At 39.2% G+C, this 24,883-nt stretch overlaps 1 protein-coding gene across 9 annotated transcripts in view; it reads left to right on the top strand.

Moving 5' to 3' along the window:
- SPIN1 (spindlin 1) overlaps positions 1-24,883 on the top strand; it is a 91,999-nt gene that overhangs the window by 62,894 nt on the left and 4,222 nt on the right. For 5 of the 9 annotated variants that reach the window (XM_032164469.2, XM_032164463.3, XM_032164462.2 and 2 more), the window contains 2 exons: positions 12,232-12,485; positions 18,401-18,634. In XM_032164469.2, coding sequence (XP_032020360.1) covers positions 12,232-12,485; positions 18,401-18,634 — 488 coding nt within the window. Of the gene's footprint in view, positions 1-5,844; positions 5,879-5,914; positions 7,251-12,231; positions 12,486-14,159; positions 14,275-18,400; positions 18,635-24,883 lie in introns of those variants that run through there. The other 4 variants (XM_058444813.1, XM_058444814.1, XM_058444812.1 and 1 more) reach the window with 4 other exon arrangements.

The raw sequence follows: 24,883 nt of genomic DNA on the forward strand, positions 1-24,883 counted from the left end.
AATGATGAAAAACTTAAATACAGTGGGGACAAAGGCAAGTTAAACCTTAACTTTGCAAGACCAGAACAGTTCATTCAAAATAGATTTTACAAATTAAGTTAAAGGCTTATAGAATATTAATGTGTGTTCTAATCATTTTTCCATATTTTCTAATCATCTATGATTAAAAGTTCATTTACTTAGGATTTCAGATATTAATAGATTTGAGCTCTTGGGCGTGTTATTATAATGCGTTTTGTGCAATAAGATTCCATCTGCCTCATCCTAATAAGCAATACTGTTCATTAGTTCATAGGTTTGATTCCCTAAAGCATAAGAAACGAAACACCTAAAGTTCATGTGCATAATAACTGAAAAAATCTCTCATCCTGTATGTTCCACATTTGGGGACCTTGATTTAGTGCTTTCACAGGCATACTTAGTTGTCTTGAAGACTGGAAGCCTTGAGCATATTACTATCTAGCAAAAGGGAGAAATGGAAAGGAAAAGGTGTGAGTCCCATTTTCCTATTCTCAATGTGAATCTGAAGATGGGTGGAAGGAAAGGCTGAAACAAGTTTCCACATTCATGAATGATGATTATTAATGTTTTTCACATGGAGCGAGCAGGGATGGCTTCATGGAGCTTTGAAGAAGCTGCCTGGTGGGGAGGCAGGCTCTCCCAGGTGCTGGTTTTGGAGTTAGGAAGCCTGATGGAGCTTGGCTGTTAGGCCTGTGGAAGTTCCTTAAGGTATCTAAGGTTGGCTTAATCCTGTCTGAAATCAAGGGATTGGACTAGAACAATGAGGTTTACAGCTTTTTAGCATAGATTCCTTTCTAAAATGCAATTTTTATGGAAACCAAATATAAAAAAACACAGAACTATAGCATCCCTCTCCCCTTCACTTTTTCCACTTCTGACTCACCCGAGTTGCAAGGAATAAGGGCCACCTGGCTTGACACTGGGGCTCAATGACAGTGGCCACTCCTCCTGTCTCTTCCCAAGTCAGTATGGGGGGCCCGAGAAAGAACTTCTGGTTGCTTGAGGGAAAAGTCACAGAACTGCACTGAGTGAGCAATAGCAGCTGTCCCTGAAGGTGTTAGGAAGGTTCAAGGAGTCTGGTGTGAAGTACTGAGACCACACAGGAAACATAGCTGGGTTTTTGTTTTTTTGAGAAAATGGAAGCAAGCTTGTTTTTTCCTATAGGCCGAGTACCTTGCGGTGTTTTGGGTGAAACTGGTGGATACACCTTTCTGGGCTGTCCATGATTTGGGACAAACATTTGCATTAAAAGTACGTCTGGTTTTTTTTTTTTTTGAAATGGAGTCTTGCTCTGTTGCTCAGGTTGGAGTGCAGTGGTGCAATCTTGGTTCACTGCAACCTCCATCTCCTGGGTTCATCTGGTTCTCCTTCCTCAGCTTCCGAAGTAGCTGAGACTACAGGCGTGCTGCAGCACGCCCAGCTAATTTTTGTATTTTTAGTATAGACAGGGTTTCTTCACTGTGTTGGCCAGGCCGGTCTCGAACTCCTGACCTCAAGTGATCCACCTACCTCAGCCTCCCAAAGTGCTGGGATTATAGGCGTGAGCCACTGTGCCTGTCCTGAAAGTACATCTTGGAGGGAAAATATAGTTGGGGGAGTGTCTAAGACAAATTTATTTCTAGTGGTTCTTCGTTTCAGTTTTCAAATGTAAATTCCCTCCCCCCTCCTGCAATTTGAATAGGGAATAGATTTCCATTCCATGCTACTGTTGAAAGGGGTGATTGGGTTTTGGTATATTTTTCACTAACTTAGAAAGTGGACTAGAATCTACTAAACACTAAATAGAGGTATTTCCAGGGATTTCTTTCCTCCCATTTTATAAACACAAATACTAGTGACTGACAAAAGTGTCGTTATACTCCTCCTTGTCCCTGGTGTGTTCTCATGTAGTTTTCATGATAGCCCTGTCAGTAGGAACTCTGACCCCTTATTGCAGATGAGGAAACTGATGCATGGAGGGATTAAGTAACTTGTCCAAGGTCATCCAGCTAGTAGGTGATTGAGCTAGGACTCAAATAGGACAGTCTGATTCCAGAGCCCATGTTATTAAGTACCACGCCATATTTACTGAACCGCACGTTTTGTTTCCTCTTCTCAGAAATTGGTTATTTCAGTCAGGGACATGAAGACTGGGTAACTCTTGGTGCGGGCTTCTGTGTGCACCATGGTGTTTACAGTCTTAAGTTGGTCAGAACATTGAATGCTTTTTAATCACCTTGCAGTAAGTCATTCATGCCAGCAATGAGAGTAGCACTTGGAGGCTGTTTGAATGTTTGCCATGGACATCTCTGGTATTCCCAGAGTGCACAGTGTGTAGACAAAGTAGTGAAAGGAAACATGCTAATGTGGATGGAGAACTGACTTTTTAAGGGTCTATCTTGTTTTATTGTTGACATTTTAATCTGGGAAGTGACAGTACTTGGTATAGAACTTTTATTGAATAACAATTACCAGCAAAGCAGGTTTTTTTCTCTCTTTCTGGTTTGCATCTTGCAAAAAGACAGTTATTTTGATTTAACCAGTCTTCTAAAATCTACTGTAGCCCAGAGTAGGAGAATTGCTTTGTTACAATACCAAATAGACCAAGAGTATCAGTAATTAATCCTTACAACCTAGTGTACAGTGTATGACAGTCAGGCATTTACAGGTATGTGGTAGAATTGTGACTGTTGAAAATTTAACATGTATGATGTCTGTAAATGTTGGCTACCAAGATTAGATATTTAAATGCTAATTAGGAATAGGAGTTAATTCAAGCCATTAAGGAAGTCTAGGTAAAAAGATGAAAGGTCTTTTTCCTTTCCCTTTCCCTTTCCTTTCCTTTTTTATTTTTTATTTTTTATTTTCCCAATAAGCCTTTTGCACTCCTAAAAAGGTTTTTCAACACAAGACTTCAGCACAAAGTGATGGTACTTTCAGAACTTCTTTGAAGTATTGAGAAGAGTACATAATGTTTCCTACAATCTTAGTTTACTTTTTTGAGAACATGAACACATAGTGTTTGTTCTATATCAGTGCCACCCAAGGTGTGGTTTGTGGTTTGGCTGCAGCATCAGTTTGGCACTTGGGAGCTTATAGGAATTCTTTTGTTCCTCTTCATGCTGCTGAATCCAAGAGGCTTTGGGGGCTGGTCTGGGGAATCTCATTAGAGGATCTTCACATGATTCACATGCATGCTGAAGCTGAAGTATGAGAAGCACTGGCCTAAATCATTGTTGGAATGGTATCTTTTTTTTTTTTTTTTTTGAGACGGAGTTTTGCTCTTGTTGCCCAGACTGGAGTGCAGTCGGCTCACGACGACAACCACCTCCCGGGTTCAAGCGATTCTCCCACCTCAGCCTTTCGAGTGGCTGGGATTACAGGCATGTGCCACCACGCCCAACTGATTTTGTATTTTTCGTAGAGACGGGGTTTCTCCATGTTGGTCAGGCTGGTCTCAAACTCCTGACCTCAGGTGATCCATCCGCCTTGGCCTCCCAAAGTGCTGGGATTACAGACGGGAGCCACCGCGCCCGCCCTGGAATGGTATCTTAAGCACATCGGAGAACTAAGTTAAATTGTGGTTGGAAATTAGTACACAAAATTATAGCAATGAAAGGTCGTTGCAGTGCTGTGTAATTGTTCACCATTTACTCACATTCAAACTACAAGAAAAGTTTTAGCCATTACACAGATACCAGTTTATCCCTAATGATGCTAAATACCTTTCGATCATTTTATTTTTTTTCCTGAATTGTTTCAAGAAATAGCTTCTGGAGTTATGAAACAAGAAAAGAGGTTATAGATGTTTAATTCTGGCTGCATTTCAAGATATCCTAGATTGAATGAAGTATCTTGGTATTTGTTTTACCGTATTGCTCTGTGAGGGGATGTTACTAACTGGTAAATGAGAGTAAGAATATTTTAGACTCTTTCCCAAGAAAATATAAGAGATTGAAGGGCTTTTAACAATACATATATCCAGAGAGTATTTAAATAAAAATCACTATATTCAAAGAACCTTCATTTTAAATCACATTTAAGTTGCTAATCACTTTTCTCTATTTGGGATATTCTTAGACTGAATGATGCAGATATGACCAAAGGGTGTTTGATTATTTTATTCCCTTTCTAGTAATTCCTAGTAGTTTGCTTTTATATACACTATTTCAACTCATGTAAGTAAGCTTTAACTTTTGTTGTTAATAGTTTTTTATTTTTTTTTATTTTTTAGAACTCCAAATAGGTGATTAGAAATTAAAATTTCTTTTAGGAACTTGTTCGATATATAAATAACTTTTTACTGTGGGAAATTTTAAATATACATAAAAATATAGAGTAATATATCATAAATCTTGGCATTCCTCACCTAGCTTCAATAATCTACATCAAACATCAGATATTCTTAGTGTATCTAAACCTGTCTTCAAGTAGGTGCTAGTTGGAAGAACTGAAATTTATTAACAGCTTCCATATTTCAGTGCTCTTAGTAGTGAGCACAGTCTAGGTTGGTTTAAATACTCTTCCTTGTGAACTTTGGCTGCTGAGCAGCTTGTGCATTCAAGCCTCATAACTGGAAAGGCTGGACTCCTGATTTTAACAATCAGTATATTATTCTAATTACTCGTTTTTTGCCTTCAGTCTTGAGGGGAAAATTACCGTTGTTTCCTTTGCCTTTAAACAAACTGGACAGAAATAATATCTATAACAGATACTCTTTAATCCTTCTTTTGGAAACAATAAAATTAATTCTGAAAGAAGAATTGCTCTTGAATCACAAAAAGGCAATAGAAATAAATATAGGAATTGCCATCCTTAAAATATGCAAATATGTTTTTATGTATAATTTCTTGCCGAATTAGTATACGCATTGCATTAATGTAGCAGTAATTAAAAATTGTGTTCTGCCGGGCGCTGTGGCTCACACCTGTAATCCCAACACTTCAGGAGGCCAAGGCTGGCGGATGACCTGCGGTTGGGAGTTTGAGATCAGCCTGATCAACATGACGTCTCTACTAAAAATACAAAATTAGCCAGGCGTGGTGGCACATGCCCGTAATCCCAGCTACTCAGGAGGCTGAGGCAGGAGAATTGGTTGAACCCGGGAGACAGAGGTTGCGGTGAGCTGAGATCGCACCATTGCACTTCAGCCTGGGCAACAAGAGTAAAACTCCGTCTCAGAAAAAACAGTTGTGTTTTATGTGGCTGCAAGAGTGAAATACTTAAGTTGTAGAAAATTTTGAAAACATAGGTAAACAGAGAGGAAGAAAACTTATTTATAATGCCATCACCCAGAGATTGTTAATAATTTAATGTATATTTAAAAAAAACTTTTTCCTACGTACCTGTAAGGATTGTGTATAAAAACTTTTCATGTCATATTTTTTACACTTGTGGGTTTTTAAAATAAAAAGATTTTAAGACTGGGTACAGTGGTTCACGCTTCTAATCCCAGCACTTTGGGAGGCCAAGGTGGGAGGATTTCTTGAGCCCAGGAGTTTGAGACCAGGCTGGGCAACATGGTGAGACCCTGTCTGTACAAAAAATTAAAAATTAGCTGGGCATGGTGGCAGGCACCCCTACGTAGTTCCAGCTACTTGGGAGGCTAAAGCAAGAGGATTGCTTGAGCCCAGGAGTTTGAGGACAATTTGGGCAACAAAGCAAGACCCCAGTTCTTTAAAATTAAATTCTTTTTCATGATTTTTAATACGTATGTAGTTATCATAGAGATACACTCTGAGCTCTTAAATTAATGGGGCCTATTGTTAAACATTTTATTTGTTTAGTTTCCTGTATTAGCAATATCTTTGTGCACATTATTATTTTCTTTTGATAAATTTGTAGATGTGGACTCACGGAACAATGGAAACTCCAAATGGTAAGGCTTTGGACAGATAACTGCCAAACTAATCACTAGAAAGGTTTTATTCCTTTTATGCACAGATAGAAAATAGTACTTCATCATAATTTTAGTATAACTTATGATGAAATTATCAAAATTCTAAGTTGTTTTGTTACTGTTAATATAAAAAGGTCATCCTGCTGGCAGACCAGAACACTAAGAAATTTCTAGATCTCAAGCAGATTGGAACAAGTTTATATCAAGACTCCACTGAGGAACTCTGATGCCAACAAGTAAATAAACTAGATTTAGAATACTGCCAGGATCAGAGATAGTAAGGGCTGGACAATAGAATGGCTTGAGTACAGTCACCAAATATTAAAAGGATAAGAAAATTGATTGTACAGAATTGGCATTGGAACAGAAGATGCTCAGCTTACCTCCTCTTGACTTAAAGATACCTGTCACTTAGCCTCTGGTGCAGCTACCAGGGTCGTGGCTTCTGTCATCAGAACCTGCATTTACTGCTCAGAGGCCAGAGAATCTGACTTGAGCTGAAGACATACATTGTATCTACAAATGCCACTTCATCTTGACTTGCATCTACAAATACGAACACCAAGAATCATGAGGCATCTTAGAGCACTAAAAGCATAAAAGACGGTCACTAGTCAAAACAGAAGAACAAGCCAGGAATCACCATGTGTGTGTAGAAAACAGAGGAGACTTGATCCTAAAGAGTTCCTAGAAGAATCAGGAAAAAATGAAACTTATCTTCAGATATCAGAAAGCCTGTTCATTAAAAAGAAAAACCATTCGAGATATAATAACAAAGACATTAAAAATATTATGCAAGATATTCAATAGGCTGAAAGTAGAGTCTACTTAATTCACTAACAATTGAGCTAAAAATTTCTTCAAGATGAGAAGTATGAGAGGGCAGTTGAATCATGGAGGATTGATCTAGAAGTGCTAGCATTTGTCTGATGACATTTCAGAAGGGGGTGGAGGAGGAGAATAATCCAGACTACAAATGGGTGGTAATTTTGCTTTGCTGTCTTTAGATTGACCAACTTCTTGTGAGGGATAATTAAAAACACATGTCACAAGTCTTTGTGACATTTTAGAATCTAGGAACAAGGAAAATTCTAAAACACCTTGAAGACCCAGCACTTTGGGAGACTGAGGTGGGGCGGATCACTTGAGGCCTGGAGTTTGAGCCAGCCTGACCAACATGGTGAAACCCTGTCTCTACTAAAAATGCAAAAAGTAGCCGGGTGTGGTGGTGCACACCTGTAATCCCAGCTACTCTACTAGGGAGGCTGAGGCACAAGAATCACATGAACCTGGGAGGTGGAGGTTGCAGTGAGCTGAGATTGCACCACTATACTCCAGCCTGGGTGACTGAGTGAGACTCCCTCAAAAAATAATAATAAATAAAATAAAACACCTTGAAGAGAAAATTGCCCCTCAGAGGAGCAAGGATCAGATTGGCTTCTATCGTCTGTAATTCTAGATGATAAAATGAAAGCTTTTTTTCTCTCAAAGTACTGAGGGGAAAAAGACTTTGAACCTGATTTGTATACATAGGCAATTCAGGGATGAGGGCAAAATAATAATTTGAGGCTTGCAAAAATCTACCAAGTTTATATTTCTGAACTTTACCTGAAAGAATTACCAGAGGATGTATCTAGGAATATACATGAGAAAAAAATGTGAAAATACTACACAAAAAGCAACCAAAAAACCTTTCTTGTTTCTAAATTAAAAAGTTTTTAAGATAGTAGCAAAATGAAAAATACCAATTTGTAACAAAAGTCTACATTTCAGCAATGCGGTAGAATTAGCCACTAAGGTTTTAAGTTTTTCTTCTTAGTACTAAGGATTTTTTCTTGTTTGGTTTTAGTGTTGCTTTGGTTGGGAGATGAAAAGTATAGGTTTTGATTAATCATGGCTTTTAATAGAAAAATGAAAGGTTAGGTATAATATATGGAAAGTTAAAGATAATTGCTGGAAGATTAGAAATAAGGTACATCATTTGCATTAGAAGCCTTATTTAGTGAAAGAAACTTCAGTCATGCTAGTGGCGCAGATGAAGACAGAGAGGAAAGTGAAGAAATGAAAACAATACAGGTAGACAACGCAGAACAAAATGTTAAGTATGAGACTCACAGTATCATTTACCACAGCAAAAGCTAACTCTTAATAAGAAGATGAGGAAATAAAATCAGTTCAAAAGGGAAGAATATGCATTCTCAGAATTAAAGGACCCCGGGTCCAGTTTGAGGAGGACTCCTGGCCAGATACAAGCCCCTTGTATAATGCTCAAGAGGGAGGAGACCTTATTTGCTCCTTGGAGGTGTCTAGTATGAAAACTGCTTATTCTGAAATGTGATTCTAGCCATTATCAGGAGCAACTGCAGATAACTCATTTACAGAGGAATGCTGCTAACAAGTGTAGGAGGGAGCAGCAACAACGAAAAATTCTGCTGTCATAGGTCACGTTTTTGTTGGTTTTCTTGAAAATCAAGGGTAGAAAATTTCATGCCTCTAGAGAGAAAGAGAAACACATGGGGAGGGAAGCGGGGAAGATTTATGTTAAGGAATTGGCTAATGCAGTTGTGGGGACTGAACAAGTTCAAAATCTGCAGGGTAGGCCAGCCATCTGGAGACCCAGGGAAGAGTTGAAGCTGCAGCACAAACAGCCAGTCTGGAGGCAGAATTCCTTCCTCCTCCGGGGAGGCCAGTTTTTTCCTTGGATGAGGTCCACCTACATTATAAGGGCAGTCTGCTGTGCTCAGTCTGCTATCCAAATGTTCATTCCAGCTAAAAAATGCTTTCACAGAGACATCTAGAGTAGTGTTTGACCACATATCTGACTACTGTGGTGTAACCAAATTGACACACAAAGTTAACCACTATATGGGTGAAGATGCTATATTTGCTTATGATTTTGGTAGTAATCATGGAATGTCTGTGTAAATTACAAAATGGGACACATGACTGAATTCTATCCTTAGTGAGGTTTGGGAACTAACCTTAGCCTTTGCACTAAATATGAAGAAAGCCTGATCCTGTACAGGGAGTAACTCATTGGATCTTTTGCTTAGAAATCAAAAGAAGATACGTAACTGGTTGTCAGTTTAAGAAAAAAAGTGTTGCTACAAAGGATTCTTGTATTCTAAAGTGGAAATGTAATCTCCTTCACCAGCTGTTTTCCTGAAGAGGCCAATTGGATGTTATTGTATATTCCTAGAGATTATGCAGATGTCTAGAAATCAACTTTCTTCTACCTCTGAGTAGTAAAGTTACAGACTTTTTGTTTATTTTTATGTCATAGATGTATTGGTTCCTTACTGTGAACAATACTGAATTTAGCTCTTTGTCGTCTCCTTTCTCTCTACAATCCTAATTTTAATTCTATTTTGATCTGAGTTTTATAAGACACTCACTATACTTATTCTGCTTTACATATTCTTTCCTCCTGTTTTTGAGAGTTGTGTTAAATTTGAAATACCAGAACAGCTAACAGTTACACACTATTGTCTCTCCTTGCCACCATTTGTTCTACAGTTAAATGTATTCATTGCTTCCTCTCAGTGCTGTACTGAACCTTCTCGGTGAGTTCCTTGATTATCTGAAGCTCATTGTCATGTAACTTTATAAGAACAGTATCCCCTGCCTTCTGACATGTTCCGTACGGTTTTGTTTGAGGCCTTTATACTTGAAGGTCTGTACATTCTTGGCTGATGAACAAATCCTTGGCTCACATTTTCTTTTTCTTGAGAACCTTAAGTTTGTTACTCTGTTGCCTTCTGGCATAGAGTGTTGCTGTCAAATTCTGAGTCTATCCCTTACACATGATTTGGTCCTTTTGTGTAAATGCCCCAAAGGGTGTTATTTTCTTTAAAATTCATTTATTTGACTTGGATATGCCTTAGCGCCAGTCATTCTGGGTTTTCCCATGGGGTGCATTAGTACATTCAAGTGTTTTGTTTCAGGAATGTTTTCTTCAATTACGATTTTTAGTACTCTCTTCTGTGAACTTTGATTTTAGTTTTTAGGTTCTTCTATTATACAGAAGGTGGAATATATATTACCATCTCTTAATTCTTTTTACTTTTGTCCCCGTCTGTCCCCTTTTCATCATCCACTTTCCTCACATACTCCCGTGGTGTCTGTTTCTTCTCATGTTCTTCTAGTCTTAATTTCTGAAAAAAAATGTCAAATTATTGATTCTTTACTTTGTCTGGTAGTTCTCACATCTTCTCTTGTCTAGCGATCTCATTTCTCATCTTTTCTGTTTCTGATATATGTTCTTACGTTAAGGTTCTCCAGGGAAGTAGAAGCGTTGGGAAATAGATAAAATATGAAGGAGATTTATTATGAGGAAATTGGTTTATGCTATTTTGAAGACTTGAGAAGTCACATGGAGTGCTGTCTGTAAGCCAAGCCTCGGGAAAGCTGGAAGTGGAATTCATTCTGCAGGCCTAGAACCAGGGGACCCAGTGGTCCCCTGGTTCCAGTTCCAGTCCAAGGGCAGGAGAAGACTGATGTCCCAGCTCAGGCAGGCCAGCAGGAAGAAAAAGGGGTGAATTCCTCCATCCTCTACCTTTTGTTCTATTCAAGCCCTTGACAGAATGGATTATGGCCACCCACATTGGTGAGGGCATCTTGTTTGTTCAGTCTGCTGATTCAGATGCACAGACACACCCACGAACAGTGTTTAATCTGGGCACTCTGTGGCACAGTTAAGTTGACACATAAAATTAATCATCACAGTTTCTATTTCATGGCTTCTGTCATTTGCTCAGTGTTAGACAGTAGTTTTCATCTACTTAATGAGCCTGTTTTTGAGGCCTGCTCCTGCCTGTCAGAACATCTGTCACATTGTTAGTCTCTTTCCTCCTCAAAATACTTTCGTATGTTGTCCAACCATGATGCTTCCAGACCCGTGTAAATGAGAGGATTCCAAGAAGGCTTTCCTAGCTTAAGACCTTTCTGTGTAGCCACCTCTGTCATACTTTCTGAGACCTGCCACCCTCATTTCTGCCTGAATCCTGCTTTCCTCACCCTGTGGTCCTGTCCTGGTCAGTAAGGATTGTGTACTTAGAGGGGCTTTGTCTTTCTGGAAGGAAGGTTTGCTAGGTTTTTGCACAGTCCCGAGGGGCTTAGGCAGACCTGGGTTTTCTGGCCTTACAGTCTTGCACTTAACCTTGTGAATCTCCTTCCCAGTCTCCTTGGTTAGGTTCAGACCCTCTTGCTTAGTTTTCCACCCCAGGGGAGATGCTTCCCTTCTGCGGCGAGTACTCCTTATTGTCTCTTATGGCCTGTTCCCCTCTGACTTAGCTAAATTTATGTTACCAGTCTAGAGTAAATTATTTCTATTTAGAAAATATATAATTTTAGTTTTAACTATTACAACCTACAATAAATTGTTTCTTTAAAAGTTGTTTGTGTTATATGTCAGATATTAATCACTTTTATTCATGGTGTACGAAATGAGAGCTTTATACCCATAAAACTGTAGGAAGGGAATTCCTTTCAGCTCTTTTTGTTCTTGGCATATATCAGCATCTGTTATCTTGGTTTTGGCCTTCAGCTTGCATCCAAGAAGCCAGGGTTTCAAGGTGAAATGAAGATTTTTTCCTGATATCAAGAGCCAGGTGTATTATTTATAAACATTCTATGTAGATTTTTCAATTGCTAATAATAAACCAGAAAAAAAGTAGTTTGATGTTTCAATAATTTTTAATATTACATTGTTTGTTATAAACTTCAGTTTTAAGATTATATGTTTTCTAGACAAGTAATGTTTCTATAGTGCATTGATACAAGCTAGTCTGGACTTCAGTTTAAGAGAAAATTGTCTAGTTTATTTTTATTAGTTAAGCCTCTACAGGCAGAATTATTTGGGCACGGGAATGGGTGAAATTGAATAGTTATACATTTCTTTTTAACTTGAAGTGGATATTATATAAAGCTATATACCTGTATGACTATTGATAACATGTATTTCATGTATCAGTCCTTTAATTAACTTGGATAATTTTGAGTTGATTGAATTAAAATAAAGTCAGAAAGCTGATAACCTGATGCTTAATAGTAGGGCTTAAATTGCTATCGACTAGTAGTTTTTTCTGCCTGTACACAGTTGAGGTGCACAACAAGCTCCTGTTACTAACATACCATGTTACACACTCAACCACCACTGGTAGAGGGGTAGAAGACAACCACCTTGAGTCACCTGAATCAGGAATGTGGCAAACATGAGTTTGTACATATTTTGGGACCATCTGTAATGAGATCATGCTAGCCAGTGGTTATGTTAGATCTAGGCATGCATACTTTTGAGATAATACCTTATGTGTGTATATGTGTGAATACAGAAAACATCGGAGCAGTGTGGGTCCGAGCAAACCTGTTTCCCAGCCCCGGCGGAACATCGTAGGCTGCAGGATTCAGCATGGGTGGAAAGAGGGGAATGGCCCTGTTACCCAGTGGAAAGGAACCGTTCTGGACCAGGTGCCTGTAAATCCTTCTTTGTATCTTATAAAATACGATGGATTTGACTGTGTTTATGGACTAGAACTTAATAAAGATGAAAGAGTTTCTGCGCTTGAAGTCCTCCCTGATAGAGTTGGTAAGTTCTTTTTATAATTTGTGCATTATGTGCTTTAAAAATGATATTGAAATGGATGCTTTTTTATTATTTTACATTATTAGTACTTCACTTTTGTTGGAACACAAGCACCCCTCTTGATAAACATTGTATTAAATCACCGAAAACCACAAAAACGGATCCTAAGCAGTTCAAGGAACTGTGTGAGGGATATAGAGATGTGTATTTTCCCCCGAAGAAGTTTGCCATGTAATAATTTATAATATGGTTATTTCTAACATTTTTGCTCACTGTTTTCTAGACTCTGATGGGTAAGGTTACCAGTAGCTGAAATATCCTATGTGTTAATCTCATCTCATCAGATACAAAAGATAAGAGAATGCTGTGCCTTTAGAATCTTTCTGTGAAAGTGTATCTTTGTGTACAGTGTAAATGATAATTGTACTTTGAGCCAAAATTTAAACAACCAAAACGTGATATTTATTATACACAGAGTTTGATTGAACAATGTTTATGGAAATGAATGGCTCTTTTTAAATGTCATACAGTGTCAGTTTTGCCTTTCTAGTGTTCCTTAAGGCATAAGGTCTAAGGTAAATAATAATTACTGATTTTATTAGTAGGGTGGGACACACCCAAACTAATATTACTTTTTTTGAAGTATTTATTTTGAAATATTTTCTTATTACAGTGATGCTGCTCTTGTTTAAAATATTGGTTTATACTTTTAGAATTGTCTTCATAAGTCTATACCATTAAATAATAAAGTTTCAGCAGATCTAGACTTGGGAGGTAGGAATTTTGGGGTCAAATTGTCACAGGAAGAAATTAGTTCAGTCTCCTCACTTTGTTTTTCTTCAGACTGTGCCATTGTGTCCTTGGGATATAATGAGTTTCCTTAGGAAGTTAATTCTGCCTTAATAGCAAGTTAATTTGTTTTTGTCTTCTCTTTAGATATCAAATGCTAAATCTTTGCTCATCTGTATAAATATGGTTCAGTTTTCAAAGAAATCTTTCTTTAAATTTAAATCTTTATTATTACTCCTAAAAGTAATATTAAATCTTTGTTATTTTCAACATTCTCATTATTCTTAAGTGTGACTGAACACCTGCTCTTCCTCTTGATGCACATCCTACATTTCTTCTTGATCATGGCATTAATCCATTTCCCATGTAAGAAACTTTAACATACTAAGAATCTTAGCAGAATTTTAGTCTCTGCCCCTTCTGAGATGACAAGTAGCTCACTTGAAGGTTCCTGCATATTGCTGCATGACCTGTGGTTGTTGGTCCTTCTGTCATCGAAGGTTAGAAACTGTACAGGTATCTCTGATGATGGGACTAAGGGTTCCATGTTGTTTGTAGTTTGGGATTATCTCAGTTTCCAACAATAGTGATTTTGTAAACAGTCAAGCAATATAAAAAGAAACCCAAGAGCTTTTATGTAAATCAGCAATATATGTGCCTAATTCAGCTAATAGTTGCTATTAATTTTAGTATTCACGGTATTAGATTGGTGCAAAAGTAATTGCGGTTTTTGACATTGAAATTGAAAGTAATGGCCAAAACAGTAGTTACTTTGGCATCAAACTACTTTAGTCTAAAAAATTACTTGCTCTTCACTTATGTTTTACATAGGAAGCAATTGCTTCAGGCAGTACATTAGAGTATAATTAAAATTATGTTTTTCTTAAGCTAAAGTTGGAGAAAAAAGTCAGCCAGAATGCATGTGATGTCACAGAGCAGTGGTTCCCAAAGCAAGGTCTGGGGACCCTTGGGTTCTCTGAAGCCCATTCAGGAGATTTGCAAGGTCAGAAATATTTTCATATTGTTAAGCTGTAATTCGCGCTTTTCACTCTTTTTTTCTCAGTTAAACAATGGAGTTTCCCACTATCTATTTGGAAGATTTGCATAACTTAGTGAACACAATATTTTCTTTATGAGCAGTGCATGGTACCAGATCATGCATTGGTGAAAGAGTTATTCAAAGTGCAAGACTAACTACTTTTTTTAATTGTAGAAAAACACGTAGCCGGGCGCGGTGGCTCACGCTTGTAATCCCAGCACTTTGGGAGGCCGAGGCGGGTGGATCACGAGGTCAGGAGATCGAGACCACGGTGAAACCCCGTCTCTAGTAAAAATACAAAAAAAAATTAGCTGGGCGTGGTGGCGGGCGCCTGTAGTCCCAGCTATTCGGAGAGGCTGAGGCAGGAGAATGGCGTGAACCCGGGAAGCGGAGCTTGCAGTGAGCCGAGATCGTGCCATTGCACTCCAGCCTGGGTGACAGAGCAAGACTCCGTCTCAAAAAAAAAAAAAAACAAACAAACAAACAAAAAAACACGTAGCATAAAATTTACTGTCCTAACCATTTTTAAGTGTACAGTTCAGTAGTGTGTTAAGTACATTCACATTGTTGAAACAGATCTCCAGAATTTCTTCATCTTACAAATCTGAAACTCTCTACCTATTAAACAAAACAACATGCCTTTCCTCCCGTTCCCAGCCCCTGGCAGCCACCATTCTACACTCTGTCTCTATGAATTTGACTATTCTAGATATCTCATAGAAGTGGAATCACACAGGATTTGTTTTGTGAGTAACTTATTTCACTTAGCATAATGTCCTCAAAGTTCGTTCATGTTGTAACGTGTGACAGGATTTCCTTTCTTTTTAAGGCTGAAAAGAACATTCCATTGTATCTATATACCACAGTTTGTTTATCTGTTCACCCATTACTGGACATTTGGATTGCTTCTACCTCTTGGTAGAATGTAAAATTGTACCATGTAAAATTGTGAATAGCGCTCCTGTGAACGTGGATATGCAGATATTTCTTTGAGATCCTGCTTTCAGTTGTTTTGGATATAGGCACAGGAGTGGGATTGCTGGATCATATGGTAATTATAATTTTAATTTTAATATCGTAATTCTGATTTCTTAGGTAGAACTACCATACTGTTTTCCACAGCAGTTGTACCATTTTCCAGTCCTGCCTACAGTATACAAGGGTTCCACTTCTCCATCCCTTAGTCAGCAGTTGCTATTTACTGTTTTTGTCATAGTGGTCATCCTGATGGGTGTGATATGATATCTTATTTTGTTTTATTTGCATTTCTGTGATGATTAGTGATATTGAACATCTTTTTATGTGCTTGTTGGCCACTTATAAATCATCTTTGGGGAAATACCTACTCATGTCCTTTGACCATTTTTTAATTAGGTTATTTGATTTTTATTGAGTTGTGAGTTCTTTATATGTTCTGGAGACATGAGTTTTAATGTAACAGTATGACAGATTTATTAATGGTTTCAGATTCTGCATTGTAACTAACCTTTAAGGAGCTAACTGTTGAATTTTGTGGTTTCATATAAGAATATCTAGAATTATCTGAAAGACAATTAGAATACTCTTTTCCGTATCATATCTTTGAGAGGCTGGATTTTATACATGAACCGAAAGGAGCAGATCGTAACAGATTGAGTGCTAAAGCAGATATGAGAATCTACTTGTTCTTTTTAAAGCCTAGACATTAGGAGATTTGCAAAAATGTAAAATTAAGCCACTCTTCTTAATATATTTTGATAGGAAATAGTTATTTTTAATTTAAAATACATTGATATGTAGGTATTTTTAAATAAATGTTTCTAGATTTGTTTTTTATTTTCTGAAGTAGTAAATATTGGTAGGCATTATCTATGTAAACAGATGCTTTTTTAGGTCTGTAGTAATTTCTATTTATGTTTTAATTATTTTTTTAGAGACAGGATCTCGCGTTGTCACCCAGGCTGGAGTATAGTGGTGTGATCAGGGCTCACTGCTGTCTCAACGAGTTGCTGGGACTACAGGCGCTCACCACAGTACCCTGCTAATTTTTAACTTTTTGTAGAGATGAGATCTCATTATGTTGCCCGGGCTGGTCTCAAACTCCTGGCCCCAAGCAATCCTCCTGCCTGGGGCTCAAAGTGCTAGGATTATAGGCGTGAGCCACTGTGCCCAGCCAGTAATTTTTAAGAATGCACATGGAGTTCTGAGATCTAGTAGTCTGAGATCTACTGGCTTTAAGAAACTAGTGGGGTTTTTTCAGTGTCGTACACGGGGGAATTCTATGTAATTTTTTATTATTACTGCATACTTAAAACCAACCATATATGTTTAGGGTATGCTGATAAAATTGAATAGCAATACATTTATCAAGAAAATCTAACTTTTTTGTTTCTTTCGATTTAACAGAAATAGAAGTCTGTTGAATGAGGAAAATAGGAGTGCTAATTGCTCTTGTTGTTGTTGTTGTTGTTGTTAAGACAGGGTGTCACTCCCATAGCCCAGGTTGGAGTGCAGTGGCGCCATCTTGTCTCACTGCAGCCTCGAATTCTGGGTTTAGGTGATTCACCACCTGAGCCTCTTCAGTAGCTGGGACTACAGGCCTGCACTGCTACACCTGGCTAATTTTTTGTATTTTTAGTAGAGACGGGGTTTTGTCATGTTGCCCAGGCTGGCCTCAAACTTCTGGGCTCAAGTGATTCACCCGCCTTGGACTCCAAAAGTGCTAGGATTACAGGCGTGAGCCACCGTGCTTGTCTCTAATTGTTTTTTTTGTTTTTTTTTTGTTTTTTAAAGATAATTGTTTTAATTTTGTATAAAGAAAGTTATCTAAAATTGTGGACTGGAGAAGTCTTAAAACCAATAGGATCCTTCATAGTTTTTCCAGTATTAAAAAGATGAAGGTGATAATTTTCACCACTTTTGAAAAATATTAAGGGCTAGGACCGTTAATCTATCGTTTCAGAGACCTGAGCTCCCAACCACACGGGGCATCTGATTAAATCATACAAAACACCTGCTATTATCTAGGTATAAAACAAGAAAGGGAAGGTGGAAGGTCTCTGCTTTCATGGGGATATACAAGCAACTAACAAGTACACAAATAACATAAAATGGGATAACTTTAGATCACAGTGAATGTTATTAAGAGGTAAAATTGGGTAATGTGACTGGGATTTGTGGGGCTACCTTGTTGGTCAGGAGAACCCCAAAAGGAGCCGTTCTTCTGAAGGTATGGGGAAGAGCTTATCAGGCAGAGGAGAGTGTGTCCTAATGGGAGAGGAAGAAAAGCAGAGTAGAGAAGGCACGAGCAATGAGGAGGAAGATAGGAAACTTGAGGGCAGAGGTGTGATGGCTTGGGGCTTGGGGGCCATGGTGAGCAGTTTGGTTGTTTTTCAAATTATGAAGGGAAGGCATGGGAACATTTTAAATCACACAATGTGGTATCAGTGACACAGTGATTACTTTGGTTGCAGTGAAGAATAAGATTGTAGGAGCAAGAGAGTAAAAACCTATGCCTTAATAAAAAAATGGAAATAAGACTGAAGGAAAACAAACACCAATTTCTTAAAAAAAAAAAAAAAAAAAAAAGACCTCTGTGCCTTGAATAAGTTTTCTAAGTTTTAGATAAACGTTCTGTGGTTATGTAAGATGCTAATACAAGAGAAGCGAAGTGAACCGTATACAGGAACTCTACTATTTTTGCAGTTCTTCTGTAAGTCTGAAATTATCTCAAAATTTAACTGTTAAGTAAACAATAACAAAAAATATTTTATACCTTGAATGAACAATTAAAACTTTTGATTTGGGTACAGAACCAAGAGCAGATGAGTCCAGAAAAATAAAAAAATAAAAATCATATTTTTTTGAATTAACTGACTTGGGACAGAATACTTCTATTCCTGTTGAATCCATCTCTGAACTGGGGCCCAGTAGTTTGTCTTTGGTTTTTGTACTTTTTAAAGCTTTCCCAGATTCTGATGCTTGCTAATACATTGCATGGACAAAATTTCAGGTGTAGCCTTCTTTAGTAAATTCAGTCTTCATAGTCGGTAATCAGTGAAACACTTTGTCAACTTTTTTTTTTCTTTTTTTTTTTTTTTTAAATCCCCAGCAACATCTCGAATCAGCGATGCACACTTGGCAGACACAATGATTGGCAAAGCAGTGGAACATATGTTTGAGACAGAGGATGGTTCTAAAGATGAATGGAGGGGAATGGTCTTAGCACGTGCACCTGTCATGAACACATGGTTTTACATTACCTATGAGAAAGACCCTGTCTTGTACATGTACCAACTCTTAGATGATTACAAAGAAGGCGACCTTCGCATTATGCCTGATTCCAGTAAGTATATATTGGCAACTTTTATTTTTGATAATTAGAAGGGATTTGGACTTTAGTACAAGATATTCGATTGGCTCTTTTGCAGATACATTTTTATTTTTGGATATATGATTATTCTTTTAGTCATGCACAAACACTGCCTTTGAAATTTTTCATCCAGTCGTTATGAATTTTAGATAAGAAAATATTTGATAATCAGTTCTGCTTGGCTTCTATAATAAGATACAAGTTGTTTTATAATTATTAACACTACTACGTATTACTTCTTGCTTTTATTTAAAAACATGATGGAATAGGGATCAGTAAAATACGTCCCCGTATACCCTGCTCAGCTTTAACAGCTATTATCTCATTGCCTGTCTAGTTTTATCTATTAGCCCTCCCAGTGCAATTATTTTGAAGCTAATCCCAAGACATTGATTATTTCATCTGTAAATACTTGAACTTCAGAGCAGCGATCTTCAGCCTTTTTGTCACCGGGGACCAGTTTCATGGAAGACAGTTTTCTGTGGATTGGGGGTTGGTTGTGGATATTGTGGTTTTGGAGGCGTTAGATTCCCATAAGGAACACACAGCCTAGATTCTTCACATGTGTAGTTCACAATAAGATTTGTGCTTCTGTGAGAATCTGATGCCCCTGCTGATCTGACAGGAGGCAGAGCTCAGATGGCAGTGCTCTCTTTGCCACTGCTCACCTCGTGCTGTGCGGCGTGGCCCAAGTGTCTGGGACTCCTGATTTAGAGAACATCAATTTCAGAAAACGGTTAACTGGGGGAACTTTTCAGTAGCAACTGGAGTACGGAGTCAGTGTTTAGACAGGTGATTTAGCTATTTCCACAACTGGTCTGTTCACACAGGTAAGGTAGAAGAGGATGTGACCTGGGCTAATTTCATTAGGCCTAGAAAAGCTTTATTGTGGTTTTTGTTTTTGGACAGAGTCTTGCTCTGTTGCTCAGGCTGGGCTGGAGTGCAATGGTGTGGTCTTGGCTCACTGCAACCTCCGCCTCCCAGGCTCAAGCGAGTCTCCTGTCCAGCCTCCCAAGTGGCTGGGACTACAGGCACCCACCACCACGCCTGGCTAATTTTTGTTTGTTTGTTTGTTTTGTTTTATATTTTAGTAGAGATGGGGTTTCACCATGTTGGCCAGGGTGGTCTCAAACTCCTGAACTCAGGCAGTCCACCAGCCTTGGCCTCCCAAAGTGTTAGGATTACAGGCGTGAGCCATTACGGCCATGTTAGTCCGTATAGTTAGTCCATTTAAAATGTGCATTTCTGTACTTTTTTTTTTTTGAGACGGAGTCTCGCTGTCGCCCAGGCTGGAGTGCAGTGGCGCTCTGTACTTTTTAATATATGCACAGATATGTACAGTCCTCACCACAGTCGATTTTAGAACATTTTCATCACTTCAGAAGAAAACCTTGTATCTGTTAGCTGTCAGTCCTTTATTCCTCCAACCCCCTAGCCTTAAGCAACCAGTAGTACTTGCTGTGTAAATTTCCCTGTTGTGGACGTTCATATGAATGAACTATATGGTGTGAGGTCCTTTGTGCTAGCCTCTTTCCCTTAGCATATTTTGAGATTTCATTCACGCTGTAGCATATATCAGTACTTCATTCCTTTTAATGGCCAAATACGATTCCATTGTATGGATATACTACATTTTGATTAGCCATTCATCCAATAAAGGACATCTGAGTTGTTTCCCCACCTCTTGGTTATTATGAATAAAGCTGCTATAAACATTTGTGTACAAGTTTCTGTGTGGACATGTTTTATTTCCTTTGGGTATATACCTAGGAGTGGAGTTGCGGGGTCATAATGGTAACTCTATGTTTAATCGTTTGGGGGAGCTGCCAGGCTAATTTTAAAAACGGATACACCATTTTACATTTCCAACAGCAGTGTATGAGACTTCTGATTTCTCCACATTCTCACCAACTCTTACTGTTACTTTGATTCTGGCCATCCTAGTAGATGTGAAGTGGTATCTTATTGTGGCTTTGATTTGCATTTCCCTGATGAGTAATAATGTTAAGCATCTTTCATATGCTTGTTGGCCCTTTTTAAAAAAAAAAAAAAAAAAAGAAAAAAAATTTTTTTTTTTTTTTTTTGAGACAGAGTCTTGCTCTGTCGCCCAGGCTGGAGTGCATTGGTGTGATCTCAGCTCACTGCAGCCTCCGCTTCCTGGGTTCAAGCCATTCTCCTGCCTCAGCCTTCTGAGTAGCTGGGACTATAGGCCCGTGCCACCATGCCCGGCTAATTTTTGTATTTTTAGTGGAGATGGGGTTTCACCGTATTGGCCAGGCTCCTCTCGAACTCCTGACCTCAAAGGATCCACCCGCCTTGGCCTCCCAAAGGGCCGAGATTACAGACATGAACCACCATGCTCGGCCTATTGGCCCTTTTAATATCATCTGTGGTGAAATGTCTATTCATTTCCCCTGCCTATTTTTAAATCGAATTATCTGTCTTTCATTATTGCATTGTGACATTTTTTTTTTTTTTTTTTTTTTGAGACAGAGTCTCGCTCTGTCGCCCAGGCTGGAGTGCAGTGGCGCAATCTCGGCTCACTGCAAGCTCCGCCTCCCGGGTTCACACCATTCTCCTGCCTCAGCCTCTCCGAGTAGCTGGGACTACAGGCGCCCGCCACCACGCCCGGCTAATTTTTTTTTTTTTTTTTTGTATTTTTAGTAGAGACAGGGTTTCACCATGGTCTCGATCTCCTGACCTCGTGATCCGCCCGCCTTGGCCTCCCAAAGTGCTGGGATTACAAGCGTGAGCCACCGTGCCCGGCCGACAATTTTTTAAATACAAGACCTTTATCAGATATATGTTGCAAATATTTTCTCCCATTCCATGGGCTGTTTTTACTTTCTTGATGATGATCTTTGCACAAAAGTTTTAAACTTTGAAGTCCGAGTTACGTTTTCTCTTGCTGAGTATGCTTTTTATGTCCTAAGAATCTTTTGCCAAATCTGAGGTCATAAAGATTTACCCTTGTTTTCTTCCAAGAGTTTTATTTATAGCTCTTACTTAGAGATCTTTGATACATTTTCAAGTTAATTTTTGTTTGTGGTTCAAGTTAAGGGTCCAACTTCATTTTTTTTGCTTGTGACTGCCTATCTAGTTGTCCAAGCACCATGTTTTGAAAAGACTATTCTTTCCCCCATTGAATGGTTTTGGCATCCTTGTTGCGTGGTGGCTCACGCCTGTAATCACAGTACTTTGGGAGGCCAAGGTGGGTGGATCATGAGGTCAGGAGTTCGAGACCAGCCTGGGCAACGTAGGGAAACCCTGTCTCTACTAAAAATTAGCCAGGCATGGTGGTGGGCACCTGTAATCCCAGCTACTTGGGAGGCTGAGGCAGGAGGATCGCTTGAACCTGGGAAGCGGACATTGCAGTGAGCCAAGACCGCACCATTGCACTCCAGCCTGGGCGACAGAGCGAGACACCGTCTCAAAAAAAAAAAAAAAAAAAAAAAAATCAGTTGACCACAGATATGTGGATGTGTTTCTGGACTCTCAGTTCTGTTGCATTAGTTTGTATGTCTGTTGCTATGCCAGTGCTGCATTGTCTTGATTACGTTGCTTCATGGTAAATTTTGAGATCAAGAAGTTTGAGTCCTGCTTTTTTTTTCCTTCTTTTTTTGAGACAGTCGCCCTCTGTTGCTCAGGCTGGAGTATACTGGCACGATCTCGGCTCATTGCAACCTCCGCCTCCCAAGGAACTGGGATTCCAGGCATGTGCCACCACATTCGGCTAACTTTTGTATTTTTAGTAGAGATGGGGTTTTGCCATATTGGCCAGGCTGGTCTCGAACTCCTGGGGTGAAGTGATCTGCCCACCTCAGTCTCCCAAAGTGCTGGGATTACAGGTGTAAGCCACTGCAACCAGCCCCTCCTTTCTTTTTCAGGATTGTTTTGGCTATTCTGGGTCCCTTGCAATTTCATACAAATTTTAGAATCAACTTGTCAGAACAAAGAAGTCACCTGGGATTCTGACAGGGACTATGTTGAATTTGTAGATCAGTTTTGAAGAGTATTGCCCTCTTAACAATGTTAACAATACCTTACAAGTCTTCTAATCCATGTCTTGATCTCAGCTCACTGCAGCCTCTGCCTCTCAGGTTCCATCAGTTCTCCTGCCTCAGCCTCCCGGGTAGCTGGGATTACAGGCACACGCCACCTCGCCTAGCTCATTTTTGTATTTTTAGTAGAGACGAGGTTTCACTGTGTTGACCAGGCTGGTCTCAAACTCCTGACCTCAGGTGAGCCACTGCGCCTGGCCACTTTTTATTTTTGAGATGGAGTCTTGCTCTGTCGCCAGGCTGGTGAGCAGTGGCACGATCTTGGCTCACTGCAACCTCCGACTCCCAGGTTCAAGCAATTCTCCTGCCTCAGCCTCCCAAGTAGCTGGGATTACAGGCACGCGCCACCACGCCCATCTAATTTTTGTATTTTTAGTAGAGACGGAGTTTCACCATGTTGGCCAGGATGGTCTCAATCTCCTGACCTTGTGTCTCTCGCCTTGGCCTCACAAAGTGCTGGGATTACAGGCATGAGCCACTGTGCCCGGCTCCACATTTCTTTTATTAAATTTACTTCTAAGGATTTTATTCTTTTTGATGCCATTATACATATGAATTGAATTGTTTTCTTAATTTCACTTTTGGATAAGCTTGTTCCTTTAAAAACTACTCAGTGGCCTTTCTTCAAACACATGAATCTCTGGCCTTGGACAGATGTAACTGGTAGTCCCTCTCCATACATTAGCCATGCGTCAGTCATCTCTATTTCTTTTTTTAAAAAAATTCTTCCTATGAAGAAGTTAGTTAACGTACTAATTTGCTCATCTGGCCTTGAATTTCTACTTCTTAGATACATATTTTTAAAATTTTTGGGCTGGGCATGGTGGCTCACGCCTGTAATCCCAGCACTTTGGGAGGCTGAGGCGGGTGGATCCCCTGAGGTCAGGAGTTCAAGGCCAACCTGGTCAGTATGGTGAAACCCCGTCTCTACTAAAAATAAAAAAATTAGCCAAGTGTGGTGGAGGGCGCCTGTAGTCCCAGCTACTCGGGAGGCTGAGGCAGAAGAATTGCTTGAACCTGGGAGGCGGAAGTTGCAGCGAGTCGAGATCACACCACTGTGCTCCAGCCTGGGCGACAAGAACAAGACTCCATATCACAAAAAAAAAAATATTGTGTACATTTGTTATAAAGGGGTAATGCAAATTATACACTCAGGAATTTGTCATGAGAACATTTCTTTAAAAAGCATTTCTCCAACCTGTGTGAGGTGACTTGAACATTTTTTATAGATAAATAGAGCAAGTACTGTTAACCTAATCATAGGAAATACAAGGGCGTCTGCAATTCTGCATCGCTTTTCCTAGCCATTTTTTGATCTTCCCTCTCCTTTAATTCTCCAAACTTATATTTGTGCATGTGTGTGTGTGTGTGTGTGTGTCTGTGTGCACGCGCACGTGTGCTGTGGAAGCTTATTTACCTTTAGAAACAGTGGTGATGCTCTGATCTAATGATTTCTGAAAGGGTCCTGTTCGCGTACCCACCCTGATGCTAAAACAGGCCTCCACATGACTCGCTTGGTTAGCTGAGTTACTATAAAATTCACGTGCGATCGTGTATTTGTAATTCCTTTGTAAACGTGCCACAAAAATGTGGCAGTATGATGATACTGCTTAAGGGAAGAGAATTTTTAAAGAAAAGAGTTCAGCTTATATTTCTTTATTACTTTTAAAAGAACTGATTATGCTCAGTTGTTTTATTTTTATTGCTTGTGACTCTTAGTACCAGAGATCACAGTAGCAGTTTTTGGATTGTCATTCAGTGAGAGAATTTATTGTAACCGAAGAGGCAGACTGCTATTAATACGTGTACATTATATGGTCCACACCAGGATACCTGTGAGAGTAAAGTGGCATTACTACCAATTGTGCCAGGATAACATGGACTGTCTTATGTAGGTGGAACTTGTGGTTGCCCTACCTGAAGGCCACCTGCTACTACGATGAGAAGAGCTTTGAGTTTTTCAGAACCCATGCAGAGTTTCTTAAAATAGAATTATAACTGCCTAGCAAACCCCCTCTCTTTTTTTATTTTACTTTGCTTTTTTGTTGTTGTTGGTGATGGTTTGCTGTTTCTGTGTGTTTTCTTAGAGGCTAGAGGCAGTACATTAATCTTGGGGACCTTTTAGACAGTACAGATGCATGCGCCATCCTCAGAGATTCCC

This window comes from Hylobates moloch, unplaced genomic scaffold (genome assembly GCF_009828535.3).
Source record: "Hylobates moloch isolate HMO894 unplaced genomic scaffold, HMol_V3 SCAFFOLD_10, whole genome shotgun sequence".
Taxonomy (NCBI): Eukaryota; Metazoa; Chordata; class Mammalia; order Primates; family Hylobatidae; genus Hylobates; species Hylobates moloch.